Consider the following 16,012-nt stretch of genomic DNA (forward strand, 5'->3'; position numbering starts at 1 on the left):
TCAATGGGTGAGGTCAGCATGTGCGCATGGATGGTGTCACGGGGTCAGAAGAGTCGAATCTCGCACGCGATCACTTATAGCCACAGCTAGTTTGGTTTTTTTCGACACATTATGCGGAAAGGTCATCTCACGAGGTGAGAGGGTGGAGCCCATGTCACGCGGTTTCAGGTCTACTAATGATAAAAGTGGAGAAATAATGCAAAAAAAGACGATTGACAGGCGTGCGGGATGACACAAAAAGACTGCCGACATGATGTGGATCATTTTTGGCTCATTATTGGCTCATCGGGTGTCCGTTTTAGATTAAACGAAAGCCCAAGGTGCCCAAGGATAAAAGGGGAGTTTGGAAACTTAAAAGAGTGTGAATGCTGCAGGAAAAGGGAGGAGAGTTGCTGATCTTTGGAGGAGAGGAAGTCACTACAGCAAAATGGTCATTTTTGGAGCTTAAATTGCTTCTAATTCGTCATCCGAGGTCGGATTTGAGCGCTCCGATAGTGTAGCAGGGGGTTTTTGGCCATTCTCGATGCAATAATGCAGTCTTTTATGTCCAAAAATGACTCCTTTTCTTGCTGTTAATAGGTCCTTTGAATTTGTGTGAGTGTACACTCCGCCTCTCCACCGGCTATGTCTCTTCTAGTGTAAAGAAACCGTTGTACATGATCTATTAATTATATTTGGGTAGTGTATTGCAAGAGTTGCAGAGCTATTAAAGGATTTCTTGCCCCCATTTGTGGATTTATATGTGTGTGTGTGATTCAAAGAGTGTGTGGGTAGAGTGAGTATAGAGGCATATCCGGTGTTCTACTTTTTTGCCCCACATCTCTTTTGGTGCTCCCACTGAGGAACGCCTCCAAGTACCTTCAGGTTGCAGATTACAAGTTACAGGTAAACTTACAGGTGTGCAGGTACCCAATTGTTACTTGGGCCTATGTTACAGGTGGTTCTGTAGGCTTGATGCTATATGATTCTGTAGGCTTGATGCTATATGGTCTTTGGGCTTGGCCAGTCGTATGTGGAGCGTTGACTCCTCTGGCTTTGTGGATGCCCATATGTATGCAGTGTGGATATGTATTCTATTATCAGAAATTGCAGCCATTGTGAGAGTCGTGAGGTTTTGTGAAGCTGGTGGGTACCGAGCGTGGCGTAGGACCCACTGGTGGATTAGGTACTGGAGCGATCCCTCAAGCACCCCCTCGGCATTGACTGATGTATGGACATGAGGTCTCAGTGATAGACAGATTTGCTAGGATAGTGCTATGTTGATGCATTAGCCTTTGTGACAATTTGCTATTGATATTGGAGTGGTTTTGCTTCCCTTTACTTGGCTGGTTTTTTGGTTATTATGGCCTTATACTACCGTTATGCTGCCAAAATTCTGGTAGAATCAGAGGATAATTAGCCAGTTGTGCCTTCTTAGGAGCTGCATGGTTTGCTTTCAATGAGTAATCACAATGGACCTCAATTTACTCCTTTCCATTTTACACAAAGAATCCAGATAAATGTTCATGTGGACAGGAAGATTTTTTTCCAGCAGCGCATGGTCTTTATGTTTGGGCCAGAAAGACTTAGAGAGAGAATGGAAGCTCCTTTTCCCGTTGTGATTCCAATGATTAACTACAAAAACTCATTTGATGTGCATTTGTTTATCCTCTTCTAAAGCTTGAGATACATCGGAGTTTTCTGGGGATTGAGTCAGTAGAGAGTTTTGGTTTTCTCGCACCTGTGTTAGAGGGGGTTTTAAAAGCGTAGAAATTTGGGTAGCAATGGCTTTCCCTTATCCAAATTTCATGGAAGAAGTGATGAGAATGTGGAAGAGTTCTTGGAGAATATGGAGGTTGCATGCATAAGCAACCATGTTCAGACACCCACTCAAATGCATAAGCAACCATGTTCAGACACCCACCCACTCAAATGTTACGCCTCTTGCAAATCTGTTTGAAGGGTGATGCACGGAACTGGTTGCAGAGGGCTGATCCACCTATGCCATTAACATGGGATAATCTCAGACAGGCTTTAGCAACACAATTTGTGAAGGTGGAAGATCCAAACAAAGTCTGGCATGAAATCCAAGGATTGAGACAAAGAGAAGCAGAGCCCATTGATGATTATATCAAGAAGTTTTCTTTTTCATGGGATAGCTTGTGTCAAGCCTTGCAGCCAGAAGGGGCCCCGCCAGATATGATGAAGAAGGACGGGTTCTTGGCTGGCCTCAAAGAAAACCTGCGTTGGAGGGTATAGAGTTGAAGAAGCCGAGAACATATGAGGATGCATTAGAGGTGGCAAGGAACAAGGAGTGGAAATTGAAAAGATTAACTCAGTTGGTAGTGAACTCACTACCTGGGGTGTCAGAGATGAAGCAAATGGATTCCATGCAAAATCGGGTTCCAGAAGAGGTTCATCCTGCAAATGTGGTTCCAGTCGCTACTCAAGTTGTGCCAGTAATGGTCACTACTGCAGCGCAAGATGATGGGCTAAGGCAAGACATGAGGCAAGTGGTCCATTTAATGAAGAATCTCAGCCTAAACATGCTAGGTAATGTGGGAAATAATCGAGGCCGTGTGAGGTTTGCCAACCAACCACTAGGAGGTGAAGGACAACCAAAGAATGGTGTTGGGAGAGAGCAATGGTAGGGTCTGGAGGTAGATGCCCACATGTTATAACTGTGGAGAGCTTGGCCACATCAGCCCACAATGTGATAAATCACCACAAGAATGGGTGGAGACATGTATCCATTGCCTGCACAGTTGCCGAATAGGTCAAATGATCATGGCATTGAGATTAAGGGAGAGGCAAGACCCAGTGGACTGACCAAGGAGGACAAAGGAAAGACAAAAGTGTTAAGTGTGGTCACCTTGGAGAAGGCAGCAATGCTGGAGGATACATTAGTGATGCCTATTGGGAAGAGGACCACAGAGGATAAAGAAGGAATAAATGGCGCAGGTCCTAGTAGGAAGAAGGGAAAGAGCCATGAAGGCGAGGATGTCAAGGCCAAGAGGAAAAAAAGGGCTCGTCTCGCCAGTTTCATGTTATAGATTTTCCACTAAGGGATGGGCAATTAAGCTATAGTTTGAAGGAGGATCTGACAGGTAGAAAAGCAGATGTTACTTTTGGGCAGCTCATAGATATGGTGCCTAAGCTAAAGCGACAGTGGAAGAGAATGGTTAGCCCAATAAAGGAAGAGCCAAAGAGAGGTTCAGTGAAGGTGTTGTCGATGGATGAGCTACTAGATATTTGTCCAGTAGTCGATGTGTGGCACAGAAGGAAGAATTTGGGACAAGGTTATGTTGTGGCAGGGCCAAAATATATGTCATAACACATTCATGCGTTGAGAGGATGGGTCTTATAGTAGCTGGGGTGTCAAAGCTTTTGAATCAGGTTGGCAAACCATCAGAAGGTGAAGTGTTTGGGTGTTGTAAAGAACTTAGAAGTGGAGGCATATGAAGTGAAGGCAGTGGTTGATTTTCATGTGATGCCAGCTGGGTTGGGAGCATATCCTATTATATTAGGCAGACCATGGTTACGTGTAGTGGGAGCCGTTCAAGATTGGAGGCATGGTACCATTAGCCTCTGTGGAAAGACAGGTGCCAAGAAGCTATATGATATGGACACAAGAAAACCGTAGGGGGAAGTTTATGAAGATGAGGATGAGTCTAGTGATGAAGACTCTCCTACAGTGTCTGAGGTGGACAATGACAGTTCTACCAGTAGCGATGAAGAGGTTGATGTTGCATTTCTTCTGATGGACAAAGAACTCTCCTACAGTGTCTGAGGTGGACAGTGACAGTTCTGCCAGTAGCGATGAAGAGGTTGATGTTGCATTTCTTCTGATGGACAAAGAACTCCATGAGTTTGGTTTAGTTGCATTTGCAAACGAGGTTGAAGAAGGGCCTTATGAAGTAATTAAAGGGCTGATGCAACCCAAGGTGGAGTTGTCAAAGAAGCAAGAGTTGATGATAAAAATGATTAGTGGAGACCTCTCAGCAGCTGTGGAGAAGGAGAAATATTTGCACATGCTGGCTAGTTTTCCTGGTTTGTTCATTACTTCATATGAAGAGATCAGAGGGTTCAAAGGAGAAGAAATGCATATAGAGCTAAAAGAAGGTGCTAAGCCAGTGCGGCAAAGGATAAGAAGAATGGGTCGAGAGCAAATGGAAGCCTTGCGGGAACAGGTAGAAAAGCTATTGAGACGGGAGGGTTCATATGCCCAGTGGAGACCACTGAATGGGTAGCCCAAGTGGTGGTTACCCCAAAAAAGGATGGAAGGTGGAGGATTTGTGTATATTTTAAGCCCTTGAATGTAGCCACTAAGAAGGACCCATACCCTCTTCCTTTCATTGATCAGATCTTGGATTCAGTTGGCCAGCCATGAGCGGTACAGTGTATGCGATGGTTTCTCTGGCTATTTCCAGCTTAAAATTGCTCCTCAAGATCAGAAGAAGACTTCATTTATCACGCCATGGGGCTGTTTTTGTTATACAGTGTTGCCGTTTGGGTTGTCAAATGGCCCAGCTCATTATCAAAAAAGGGCAAATTGGGTACTTTCACCATTCATTGGCAGTTGTGTGAAGGATTTCATCGATGATTTTTGTGTTTAACAGACGGGCTGAGAATTGTGAGAAGTTGGAGATTGTATTGAAGCGTTATGATGAGTGTGGTGGTCAACTCAATCCTAAAAAGTGCTTCTTTGCGCAGCCAAGAGTCAAGTTATTGGGCCATATGGTGTCAGAAAATGGAATTGAGGCAGATCCAGATAAGGTAAAGGCGATCATTCTTCTTTCATCGCCCAAAGATAATAAGCAGGTGGCTACCTTTGTGCAGAAGGTGAAGTATATGGCAAGGTTTATTCCATTGTCCTCACAACTTCTTTATCCATTACAACAAGTGGCAAAGCATGATCCATTTCAATGGGATGACAAGTGTGAAGTAGTGTTTCAAAAGGTGAAGGAGGTGTTAGGGGGGCTGCTAGCCATGTAGGCTCTTGATTGGGAACAAGTGTTTTATATAAATCCCTCAGTAGGGGATGATGCCATTGGAGCAATGTTGTTGCAGAAGGGAAAGAGGAGCCTGTATATGAGGCCAGTGTATTGTGCGAGCCGAGTGAAGTTGGTGGCAGAAAGAAGATTGTCGGAAGTAGAGCTAGTAATGGCCAGTGTGATATTTGCCTATCGACGCTTTCATCCATTACTTGCTCCCATGAGCTTTTGTTTTCTTGACAAGTTATGCTCTTTTGCCACAGTTAATTAATGGCGTTAACATGTCAAATGCGGTCAAGAAATGGGTAATTGAGCTGCAAGAATTTGAGTTCTCTTTTCTGGTAGAAGACAGTACAAGAGCTACCCTAGATGATTTGTTGACTTACAAGGAGAATCCTCTTTTAGTTAAGGAAGAGGTGGTTAAAAGGGTAGTTGAAGAAGTGCCACAGATTAGCGATGCACATGTTCTTTTCTTTGATGGCTCATACAGAAAGAGCCATGATGCGGCTTCAGGAGGTATAGCACTATATGATCCAGAGGGGAAGCTAGTATTCAAGAGAGGGTTCAAATTGGATGCTCACAGTAACAATAAGGCTGAATATGCTACTTTGGAAGCCGCATTACACATTTGTTTGAAGCATGGAATTAGAAGGTTGAGCATAAAAGGTGATGCCTTGTTGGTAGTAAAGCAAGTGTTGGGTGTGTGGACGAGTAAGAACACCTCATTGAAGAAGATGTGCTTCAGGATCAAAAGTCTACTGAAGAAGTTTGAGGCATGGAGCATTAGACATATTGAGCGTGCTCTCAATGAGGAAGCACATGCGGCCGCCCAAAGCATGATTGGCGAGGTGTTTGTTCTTAAGGTTGATCTGCCACTTTATCAAGGTCGAGAAAGTCTAGTGCAGGAGGAGGAGTTTCTGCTTACAAGAATCATTTCAAAGGACATTCAGAAGTCTAAGAAGTATGGTTTTATGCGTAGAGCTTCTAAGTACAAATTGATTGGTGAAGTCTTGTACATGAAAGGGGCTGATCTAGTGTTGAGACGTGTACCCTAGAAGGAGGAGCTTTATAGAGTGTTGGAAGAAAATCATGAAGGCGCATGTGGCGGCCATTTTGCTCTCAAGATCACCTTGAATAAGATCTTGCAAGAGGGGTATGTATGGCCTAGTTTTCAAAAGGATGTTCACCATTAGTGTAGGTCTTGCAAAAGATGTCAATCATTTGGAAAGAGAGTGTTGAAGCTAGAGCTACAAAAAACCATTCTAGCCTTTGATGTATTCGAAAAGTGGGGAATTGATGCAGCAGGCCCGTTACCTATCACAAGTAGAGGCAAAAGCTATATCTTGAATGCAGTGGACTATCTCTCTAGATGGGCAGAGGCTAAGGCAGTAAGGCAAATCACTACCAAGGATGTCGCAAAGTTTGTGTACGAGGACATCTGTTGTTGCAAGTTTGGGGTACCACTAGAGCTTCTTTCTGATCAAGGGCCAGGGTTTAGAGCTAAACTGTTAGATTTCTTATGCGAGAAGATGAAGATTAGGCACAAGTATACTACTTCTTATTATCCACAGTGTAATGGCCTGAATGAAAGATTTAATGGGGAGCTGGTGCAGATTCTGGCCAAGGTGACAGAGCATCAAGGCAAAAATGGGATTTGGAGTTGCCTAGTGCATTATGGGCTTATCGTACTTCGGTGAAGACAGGTAGAGGGTTTACTCCATATCATTTATGGAAAGGAGGCATTATTGCCAGTGGAAGTCGATTTGCCTGCAGTAAAGCTGTTAGAAAAGTTACTGGGGCATTCCAATGATGCATTCAAGGGGAGGCTTTTACATCTGCAAGAGGTTCAGCTGGATAGGGTGAGAGCTGTGGAGCATTATGAGCAGATGCAAGACAAGGCTTTGGCAAAGATAAATGGCAAAGATAAATGAAAGGCTCAAAAGCAAGGGTATCAAGAAAGATGACTTGGTTTTGCGCTATAATAGTAAGCTTGACAAAACCTTCGAGAAGAAGTTTCAAATCAAATGGGAAGGTCCCTTCAAAGTCATGGACTGTTTTGAAAACGGCACATACCAACTGGCTGATTTGGATGGTACGCCACATGCCTCAAGGATGAACGGTTAACGACTGAAGATTTATCATGCAAGGCTGATGATGGTGCAGAAGAATGAGGAGTCTGGCAATGACACAGAGTTTTTGAAGGATGTTGCAAATGTAAAGTGGAGTGTGGCAAGTTGGAAAAAGAGATGGCATGTGCTATGGAACTCTCAGATGCCTAGAAAGTTTCACGTTTTTTTGTGGAAGGTTTGTATAAGGGCACTTCCTATGGGGTATAAGATGCACATAAGAAACATACATGGCTAGTGGTGTATGCCCCAGATGCAAGTCTTTCTCTGCCAGAGTGGTAAGCATCTGTTTTGCGACTGCCCTTCCCTAAGAAGCACTTGGAGCAAAATGACGATGAGGTGGATACAGAAGGGATTAAATTTACAATTTTTTTGGGAGGATTGGCTTCTTGGGAAATGGGCAATTAATGAGATGAATGCAGTGGACTGGTTTTTAACATTATTAGAGATTGCATCTTATGGGAGTTTGGACCAGCAGAAATGACAGTGTAGAGGACTGCAGGATTCGGAGTTGATGTATAAATGCATTTGCATGTGTTGGTCTTTCTTTAATGTAAATAAAATCTGGTCTTTGGAGTCACGGATGTGCTGATTCAAAACTTACAGAGGAATATCTCATAATGATGCCCCCTTTATATTGGCTGAGCTTCTTGTATACTTGGGGTTACTCCCTAATGTGGACTTGCTAGATTGAGAAGAAAAGGCCCCGCAGATTTGGGCCCAAAACAACACACAGATGGTACCGTAAGGAAAAGCAAGTGGATCACACATTTGTGGCTTTTATTGAGAACCCGGTTGGCACAATACCTACTGTTAAGGTGCGCTACTGAGGCTACGATGGAGGCTTGTTTACTCTGCTGGGATATTAAATTTCTTGGGATCAATCCAGTTTTTTATGTGAAGATGATAGATAGGATTTCCTTCGAAACGAGAGCAAGAAAGGAGTAGAGTAGTGTGGATGTGGGGTATTAGAGGTTGTGAAAAAGTCAGGTGTGGGTGTGATATATGTTGTTGGTGTCTGACTTTCAATAGGTCTTAAAGGATCGATACCACTTTGGTATATGTGTGTGTATGTGTGAAAATAGGCCTAATAGGATCCATAGCGATTTGGTCTCATAGGTCATTTTATGGTCTTCCTGCGCATATGTTTACATATGTATATAGCACTCGCCATGCTACCCTAAAAGTTGTCTAGCGAGCAACTCTCCCTTTCCGGCCCAGAAGGGAGGGAGACACTCATGGCATAAAGTGATTCGAATTGGAGTTTATTTGGCGTGATATATAGTCAGCTCATGCTCTGTAAGCTTGCTTGCTAGGTCATGCTCTGTAAGGTTGCTGCGTTATTACTTGTGTTCTTTTTGGAATTAATAAGAGTCCTCGTCTCCTTTTGTTTCTTCACTGTCTTTCGCTTTTAGGGCACTCTAACTGTACTCTAACATGTACTGCAGAGCTAGCTAGGTTTGTATTCTTCATAAAAAAAAGAGGGCCGGCGATTTTGCAAATTTTGGTGTGTAGTAGCATCTATATCTATAATCATCTAATGGAAGGGTGCACGGGCTAGCATGAAGGTGAGGGCATGATGAGTAGGCTCACATCGACTAAACTCCAGCTGAACTGTTACACGCAACAAAAAGTCAGCATGTGTGATGCACTTAGCGTGGGCAACATCAAGGCGGACTGCTGGGACAAAGATTTTCTCGCACAGAATCACTGATTTCTTGCATTGCCAAGGCAAACCAAGTAGAATTAATTAAGCCTTTCACTCAATTATAAAATAAGAGTCTCTTCCATAGTACAGCAGCAGCAGAGAGCTGACCTTATAATTCATTCACATAGCCATTAAGCAGTGTCTATATAATTGGACACTATAAGCGTCTGCCGCCGCACATTCACTAATTAGACTCAGTAGGCAATTTCTTTGGATTTATGTGTCTTCCTCATTCGAGGGAATAATTAAGCGTGCCTGTCTTCTGAGGCCGTTGCCATATGCTCTTCTTCAAACAGCAGCAACAGCCACACGTATGATCTCTTCAAACAGCAGCAACAGCCACACGTGATGAAGGCATCGAGCTGGGTGATGCGTCAGCGAGCTGTAGCATGGGCGCACAGGAGCTGGAGACTACGTCTGTGGTTGGCAGTGGCACTACAACGTTGTTGCCATGGTGGAAGAGCCTGGCCAGCGAGCTGCGGCCCGTATACATAGGAAGATGATGGCGATCAGTACTCTTCTTACGCGGCCACTGCAGCTGAAGATCACGTGCTGCAGCAGCAGCAGCACCACCAAGAAAACTGGGCTGTGATGCCCTAATTCCATGTTCACGATGCTCCGCAAGGAAGGGGTGGCGAAGCAGCCGGTGGGCGGTCCATCGGGCTTCGGGGTCCGGCCTCAAGCACTTGAGCACAAAATCTTTGCAGGTAGGGGAGAGAGATAAGGGAAGGCAAGGGGCCTCCCCGTGAACAACCTGCCGCACCAGCGCCTCCACACCACGGCCCCAAGGTGGACATCCGGCCTGCAACATCTCCACCACCGTGCACCCAAAGCTCCACACATCGGAGGCCGGAGAGGGGCCCCTCTTCGGGCCGAGCTCGGGTGCCATGTGGGAGAGGGTGCCCCTGGTGGCGCCTTCCGGCGGCCGTCCACCAACTAAGCTGCCCACCTTGCCCTGCCCTGCACACCTCCTGCTGATGCCAAAATCTGCAAGCTTTACATCTCGCTTCTCAGCAATATCATGCACACCGGTACTCGACGGCCCCAGCAAGACATTAGCGCACTTCACGTCGCCGTGCACGATGCCTTGCGCGTGAAGAAAGTCCAGGCCTTTTAAGATGGCCCTGGCAAAGACCCTTGCCTCCGATTCCAGCAGACAGCCCTGCTCCTGCACCAGCCCTTCTAGGCTCCCGCCCGCCATGTACTCCAAGAACACCCTCTTCACCTCTTGGCCGTCCACGCTGCTGCTCTCGCAGCCCAGCCACTTGATGAGGTTAGGGCAGCCGCCTGCTGCATCATCCTGCAAGCTCTGCAGGATGGCCACCTCGTTCTCCACGTCCTCCCTCCGCGCCAAGGTGTCGCAGAGCACCGTCTTCACCGCCAATTGGCGTCCCGAGGTGGAGTCCACAGCCAGGTGCACCGTGCCACACCCACCCTTCCCCAGCAGCCTCACCGTCTCCCATCCGCCAACAACCACAGAGGAGGAGTTCACCATCGCGACGACGACAAGGTTCGACGACAATCAAGAAACAAAACCCTCCCGGGTTTTATATGCATTTTAGGCCGCGTGAAAAGCAGTCCGCGTGCAGCCTACGTGGCAATTCTCTTTCAGCATACGTGGACTCCGTTCATAGGCTCCGGAGTTTTTAAAAGCAGGCCACGCCATCCTTCTTTTCACCACACAGCCTTTATTTACTCATTTACTAAATATTGATTCCGTAGTGCCAAGCTTTGGTTTATGCCATCTTTTTTTAAATGCTCTAAGGATAACTAGATCATCCTCTCCACCGTGATCGTCGTTCCTTATAACGTGTGTGACCATCTCTCTTTATCCTATGTGAGCTCTCACCTACATTACTGTGTCGCAATGTGCAAAAACAAAGCTTTGTTGGATATATATATATATATATATATATATATATATAAGGTCATCTGTCATATATGAGATCATCCGTCATGCTCCTCTCGTATAGATTACTTCATCCAGCTTTTAACCATTTACACAGCCTTTACTTACTTCATTATATCCCCATCGTGGCTTGTTCCCATTGATTTGGTGTGCTACATGTGAGTGCCAAGCTTTGGTTTATTTCAACTAGGCCCTTATTATCTTCTTCTTTTTCTAATGCTCTAAGGATAACTAGTTCATCCTCTCACCTTGATTGCCGTTCCTTCTTATAACGTGTGTGACAATCTCTCTTTATCCTATGTGAGCTCTAACCTACATTAATGTGTCGCAATGTGCAAAAAGAAAATGAGGGTAGAGCGTATTTAGCATACATTGTAAGTTTTTTTTTAAATATCTATAAATTCTATATTTGAGGGCTTCATTATTTAGCATATTCCACCCACGATGAAAACATAATCCTCCACTCATTCTTCACCTACATCCAAAATAATATTAGTCAGTGCACACAACTGATAAAACACACTAATCCTAACCATATCAGAGCACACATCTTGATTAAACACATTAATCTAGTAAATGATATAAATATAAGGTGCATCCAAATAAAATATCTCGAAATAAACTAATGGGTGTTTCCATAGCGATTATGACTAACAATCCCTCTTGCTCGGGTTCCAATTGACCTTAATTGTGTGGCTCGTAAGAGTGCATGAGATTGATAAGTTAATTAATTATTTTAAATAACAAATATTTATTCTTATTCATTGAATAGATAAAATTTATTTATTTTATAGAGGGGTTCAACAGAAGGGGAACTTTTTAAAACTCTTTTTTAACACATTTTTTAAATACACAAGGGTACCATTTAAAGGGGGTATTTACAGATTGAATAGAAAAAGGGTTTACTTTATTCATGAAAAATTTATAGATACGGGGTTTTTAAATTAGGCCTTGAACGCACGTGATATAGAGAGTTTACATATAGTGAAGCCCCCGAGTTGGTGGTGTCAACAGGACGGTTCTTGAAAGTCACAAGATACTTAACATAAGTGTTTCTCGTGCATGTAGGGGTGGTGTCATGGTCAATAATAGTCACACAAGATGTTCTCCACCAACGGTTCAGGAGGTTGTTCTGAGGTAAAATGAGATGGTGGAGGTCCTCTAAAGATCTCAAAATATTAATATGAAAAGAGTTATGAATAAGCCAAGTAGAAGGTAGCTCCAATTTATATGCATTATCATTAATCTTTGCTTTATCTGAAAGGTCCATAAAATCTAGGAGCTAACTTAACTATAGGGTTGGTATCCACAGATTTAAGTCTCCTTTTCTCAATACCAAGAAGCACATAATCACCTTCATGAAATATAACATGTTTGCGTTTACGATTTGCCTACTTCATGTATTTCCCTTGAGCTTTTTGAATATTCAACTTTACCAGCTCATGAATTCGGTTAATGTCTCTAAAAAAGGAATCTACAGTCTCTATAGAATGTGAAATTCTATGAGGCAATAACAATGCATGTGACCATGTCTTGACTATATGGCTTCATGGAAAGCACCATGTTCCTGGCAGTCGTCAGTGGTCCATATTAATCATTTGATTTTATGATAATGAAAGCTTGAAATTTTGATTACTAATCAATTTTCCATAATTATTATTGGTTTTCCTGATATATTTGACTATATGTAATGGACCTCATAGTGATTATGTAATGGACCTCATAGTGATTATGAGGTTGGCCACCATGTCAAATCCACTTGATTATGAGGTATTGACAATTGATAGGATATAATACATGCATTCATACTTACAAAGAGTATGCTAAATTCCTACATTATTTTGTTATATAGAGTCAGAACATATGCTAATGTAGTAGTGGAACTAAATGGGAATGGTCAAAAAGCTAAGAGATTACTTTAGAAGTGTTTCTCAAGAGAAGTAAATATATTAGAAGGAAAAACCAACTAAATGGCATTGGTAAAAAAGCTAAGAACTTGCTTTAGAAGTGCTACTCAAGAGAAGTAAATACATTAAAAGGGAAAACCAACTATATATGAGAAGTAATCTTATATGAAAACTTGCTTTAGAAGTGTTGCTCAAGAGAAGTAAATATATTAAAAGAAAAAACCAACTAATGTCCCAAAAGGATGTATACCAACAAAGTCGTACGTCCAAAGCTAGCCATCTTAGAAAGGAACCACAACATATTATAGGGGAAATCAAGTCCCATCATTTCCAAAAAAGGAGGAAAAGATTTTTAAAGTGCTCTTTAAACTAGATAGAGCTAACATTAGTTGAGAGCTTCTTATAAATACATTTACTTTTTCTATGATTTGTATAATACTCTTTGATCTAGCTAGAGCTAACAGTAGTTGAGAGCTTCTTTTAAATACATTTACGTTTTCTATGATTTCGTACTTTGAATTTTAATATATGGTCCATCCTCGGACCTATGCAATGGAATGCAAAGTAAGTGCATCACAAACCTTTAAGTAGCCATGTGAGCCACTACTTTTCTAGGCAACCTCTTGGATTTGAACCTATTCATAGGTGGGTGTTGCTAAAGAGTTTTTAAATTTCAAGTGCCAATGCATTTGCATGGGTTAAAACAATTTAGGAGTACCTAATGCATGCGCTTGAAAGGTGCAAGCACCTATATATGCTTCCAATTAAGGTACTAGTCTACTCTTCAGTGATGATTAGTTCCTCCTACGGGGGGTACCTAAGTTTAAACTAGATACAAAGATGTTTTACCTGTAAGGATATGTCAACTGTTCTAATCTCTCTTTCTCCTCTTGATTCACATCTGGATCCTAGGATAAGTCAACCTTTCTAATATTTCTTTTTCCTCTTGATTCACATCCAGATCCTAGAGATTATCCTAGGAGCCTATCTGTTAGATCTTATTCTAGAAGAGGCGACTCTTATTCAGTACATTAGGGTAATCTAGGTGCTTTTCCTTGAATTCCCTTGTACTAGTCTATGCCAAGAAGTCTCTAGGTGACAACTTAGGATTAAGAAGAGTTTCCAAATTCCTAGAGGGTAATATGACTCATTCTTTTGAGCTATGAGGTATAGATAGCACTATCTCCCCTCATGAATTCCATAAGTAACCATCCGAGCTACTATCAGAGATAAAAGATAAAAGACATTGGTAGTCCAAGGACATATTCTCTAGCATACTAAGGAGAAATGGCGCATCCTCTACAGATAAGGGGTTTTTAAATTAGGCCTTGAACGCACGTGATATAGAGAGTTTACATATAGTGAACCCCCGAGTTGGTGTCGTCAAACAGGATGTGAATGCACATGATATAGAGAGTTTACATATAGTGAACCCCCGAGTTGGCATCGTCAAACAGGATGGTTCTTGAAAGTCACAAGATACTTAACATAAGTGTTTCTTGTGCATGTAGGGGTGGTGTCATGGTCAATAATAGTCACACAAGATGTTCTTTTCCACCAACGGTTTAGGAGGTTGTTCTAAGGTAAAATGAGATGGTGGAGGTCCTCTAAAAGATGGTGGAGGTCCTCTAAAAGATCTCAAAATATTAATATGAATAAGCCAAGTAGAAGGTAGCTCCAATTTATATGCATTATCATTAATCTTTGCTTTATCTTGAAAGGTCCATAAAATCTAGGAGCTAACTTAACTATAGGGTTGGTATCCATAGATTTAAGTCTTCTTTTCTCAATAACAAGAAGCACATATTCACCTTCATGAAATATAACATGTTTGCATTTACGATTTGCAATGCTCTTTGATCTAGCTAGAGCTAACAGTAGTTGAGAGATTCTTTTAAATACATTTACGTTTTCTATGATGTCGTACTTTGAATTTTAATATATGGTCCATCCTCAGACCTATGCAATGAAATGCAAAGTACGTGCGTCACAAACCTTTAAGTAGCCATGTGAGCCACTACTTTTCTAGGCAACCTCTTGGATTTGAACCAATTCATAGGTGGGTGTTGCTGATGAGTTTTTAAATTTCAAGTGCCAACGCATTTGCATGGGTTAAAACAATTTAAGTGTACCTAATGCATGCACTTGAAAGGTGCAGGCACCTATATATGCTTCACATTAAGGTACTAGTCTACTCTTCAGTGATGATTAGTTCCTCCTACGGGGGGTACCTCAGTTTAAACTAGATACAAAGATGTTTGACCTTTAAGGATATGTCAACTATTCTAATCTCTCTGTCTCCTCTTGATTCACATCCGGATCCTAGGTTAAGTCAACCTTTCTAATATTTCTTTTTCCTCTTGATTCACATCCAGATCCTAGGGATTATCCTAGGAGCTTATCTGTTAGATCTTATTCTAGAAGAGGCGACTCATCATTATCCACATTAGGGTAATCTACGGTGCTTTTCCTTGAATTCCCTTGTACTAGTCTATGCCAAGAATTCTCTAGGTGACAACTTAGGATTAAGAAGAGTTTCCAGATTCCTAGAGGGTAATATGACTCACTCTTTTGAGCTATGAGGTACAGATACCACTATCTCCCCTCATGAATTCCATAAGTAACCATCCGAGCTACCATCAGAGATAAAAGATAAAAGACATTGGTAGTCCAAGGACATATTCTCTAGCATACTAAGGAGAAATGGTGCATCCTCTCAAATGAAAAATCGTGGGATTGCATTAAGACATGGACCTAGGCTCTAAAATTGAGAACTATAGGGTGAAGGGGAAATCCAAAAATGTCATCCGGCTCCTATAGAGCTACATCCCCAGGAAATATGGCCATTAAGAATATGGGGGATGTTGTACTACAGCTTGTTTATGATAAACTCTACATCATTATGACTAATGGGTTCTGTAAAGTCAATCTCCTTTTCTATGAGGGATATTAGCATGGTGGAAGTAAAAAAGGCTTGTGTGTGCTTCAGGGTTTTGGGAGAGACTGCTTGAACTGCTAGTTGAGCATGAGGGTAAAAGGGAGAAGCATGAGTGTACAAGGTGTCCATGAAAGGAACTCCTTGTTCTAAGGGAGATCTTGGTTCTTCCCATTTTGAAAGCTTCTTCGTAGTTGTTTCCAACCCTTTCTCTTTCTTCTCAACTTTGCTTTGTACTTTTGAGACTCCTAATAGTATTCCTCTATTTCTTGGGACATCTAGTCAATTTTTTATATGCTATGGTTGTTGCCACTTGTCAGGCGTTTTTCTGAGAGGTTTTCTTGCAGTCTATTACTCCATACGAAGCTTGGCATGGCAAGAAGCCTTCTATTGGTCACGTGCGTGTCTTTGGTTGCTTGGCCTATGCTTTAGTGCCTGTGCAACAACGCAGAAA

The 16,012-nt window shown here is 42.4% G+C and overlaps 1 protein-coding gene across 1 annotated transcript; it reads right to left on the reverse strand.

Annotated features, from left to right (window-relative positions):
• Nucleotides 1–8,848: 8,848 nt before the first annotated feature.
• Nucleotides 8,849–10,399, reverse strand: LOC147638872 (mitogen-activated protein kinase kinase kinase ANP1-like). The gene has a single exon (XM_086782350.1). It carries the CDS (start codon nucleotides 10,300–10,302, stop codon nucleotides 9,130–9,132), a length of 1,173 nt encoding a protein of 390 aa, XP_086638476.1. The 5' UTR covers nucleotides 10,303–10,399; the 3' UTR covers nucleotides 8,849–9,129.
• Nucleotides 10,400–16,012: the final 5,613 nt, after the last annotated feature.

Source organism: Cibotium barometz, chromosome 4 (assembly GCF_041138505.1).
Source record: "Cibotium barometz isolate CiBa-2024 chromosome 4, ASM4113850v1, whole genome shotgun sequence".
NCBI classification, from domain to species: domain Eukaryota; kingdom Viridiplantae; phylum Streptophyta; class Polypodiopsida; order Cyatheales; family Cibotiaceae; genus Cibotium; species Cibotium barometz.

Bases quoted from the DNA above. Each gene is read 5' to 3' on its own strand.
- LOC147638872 (XM_086782350.1), bottom strand. From the start codon at position 10,302: ATGGTGAACTCCTCCTCTGTGGTTGTTGGCGGATGGGAGACGGTGAGG.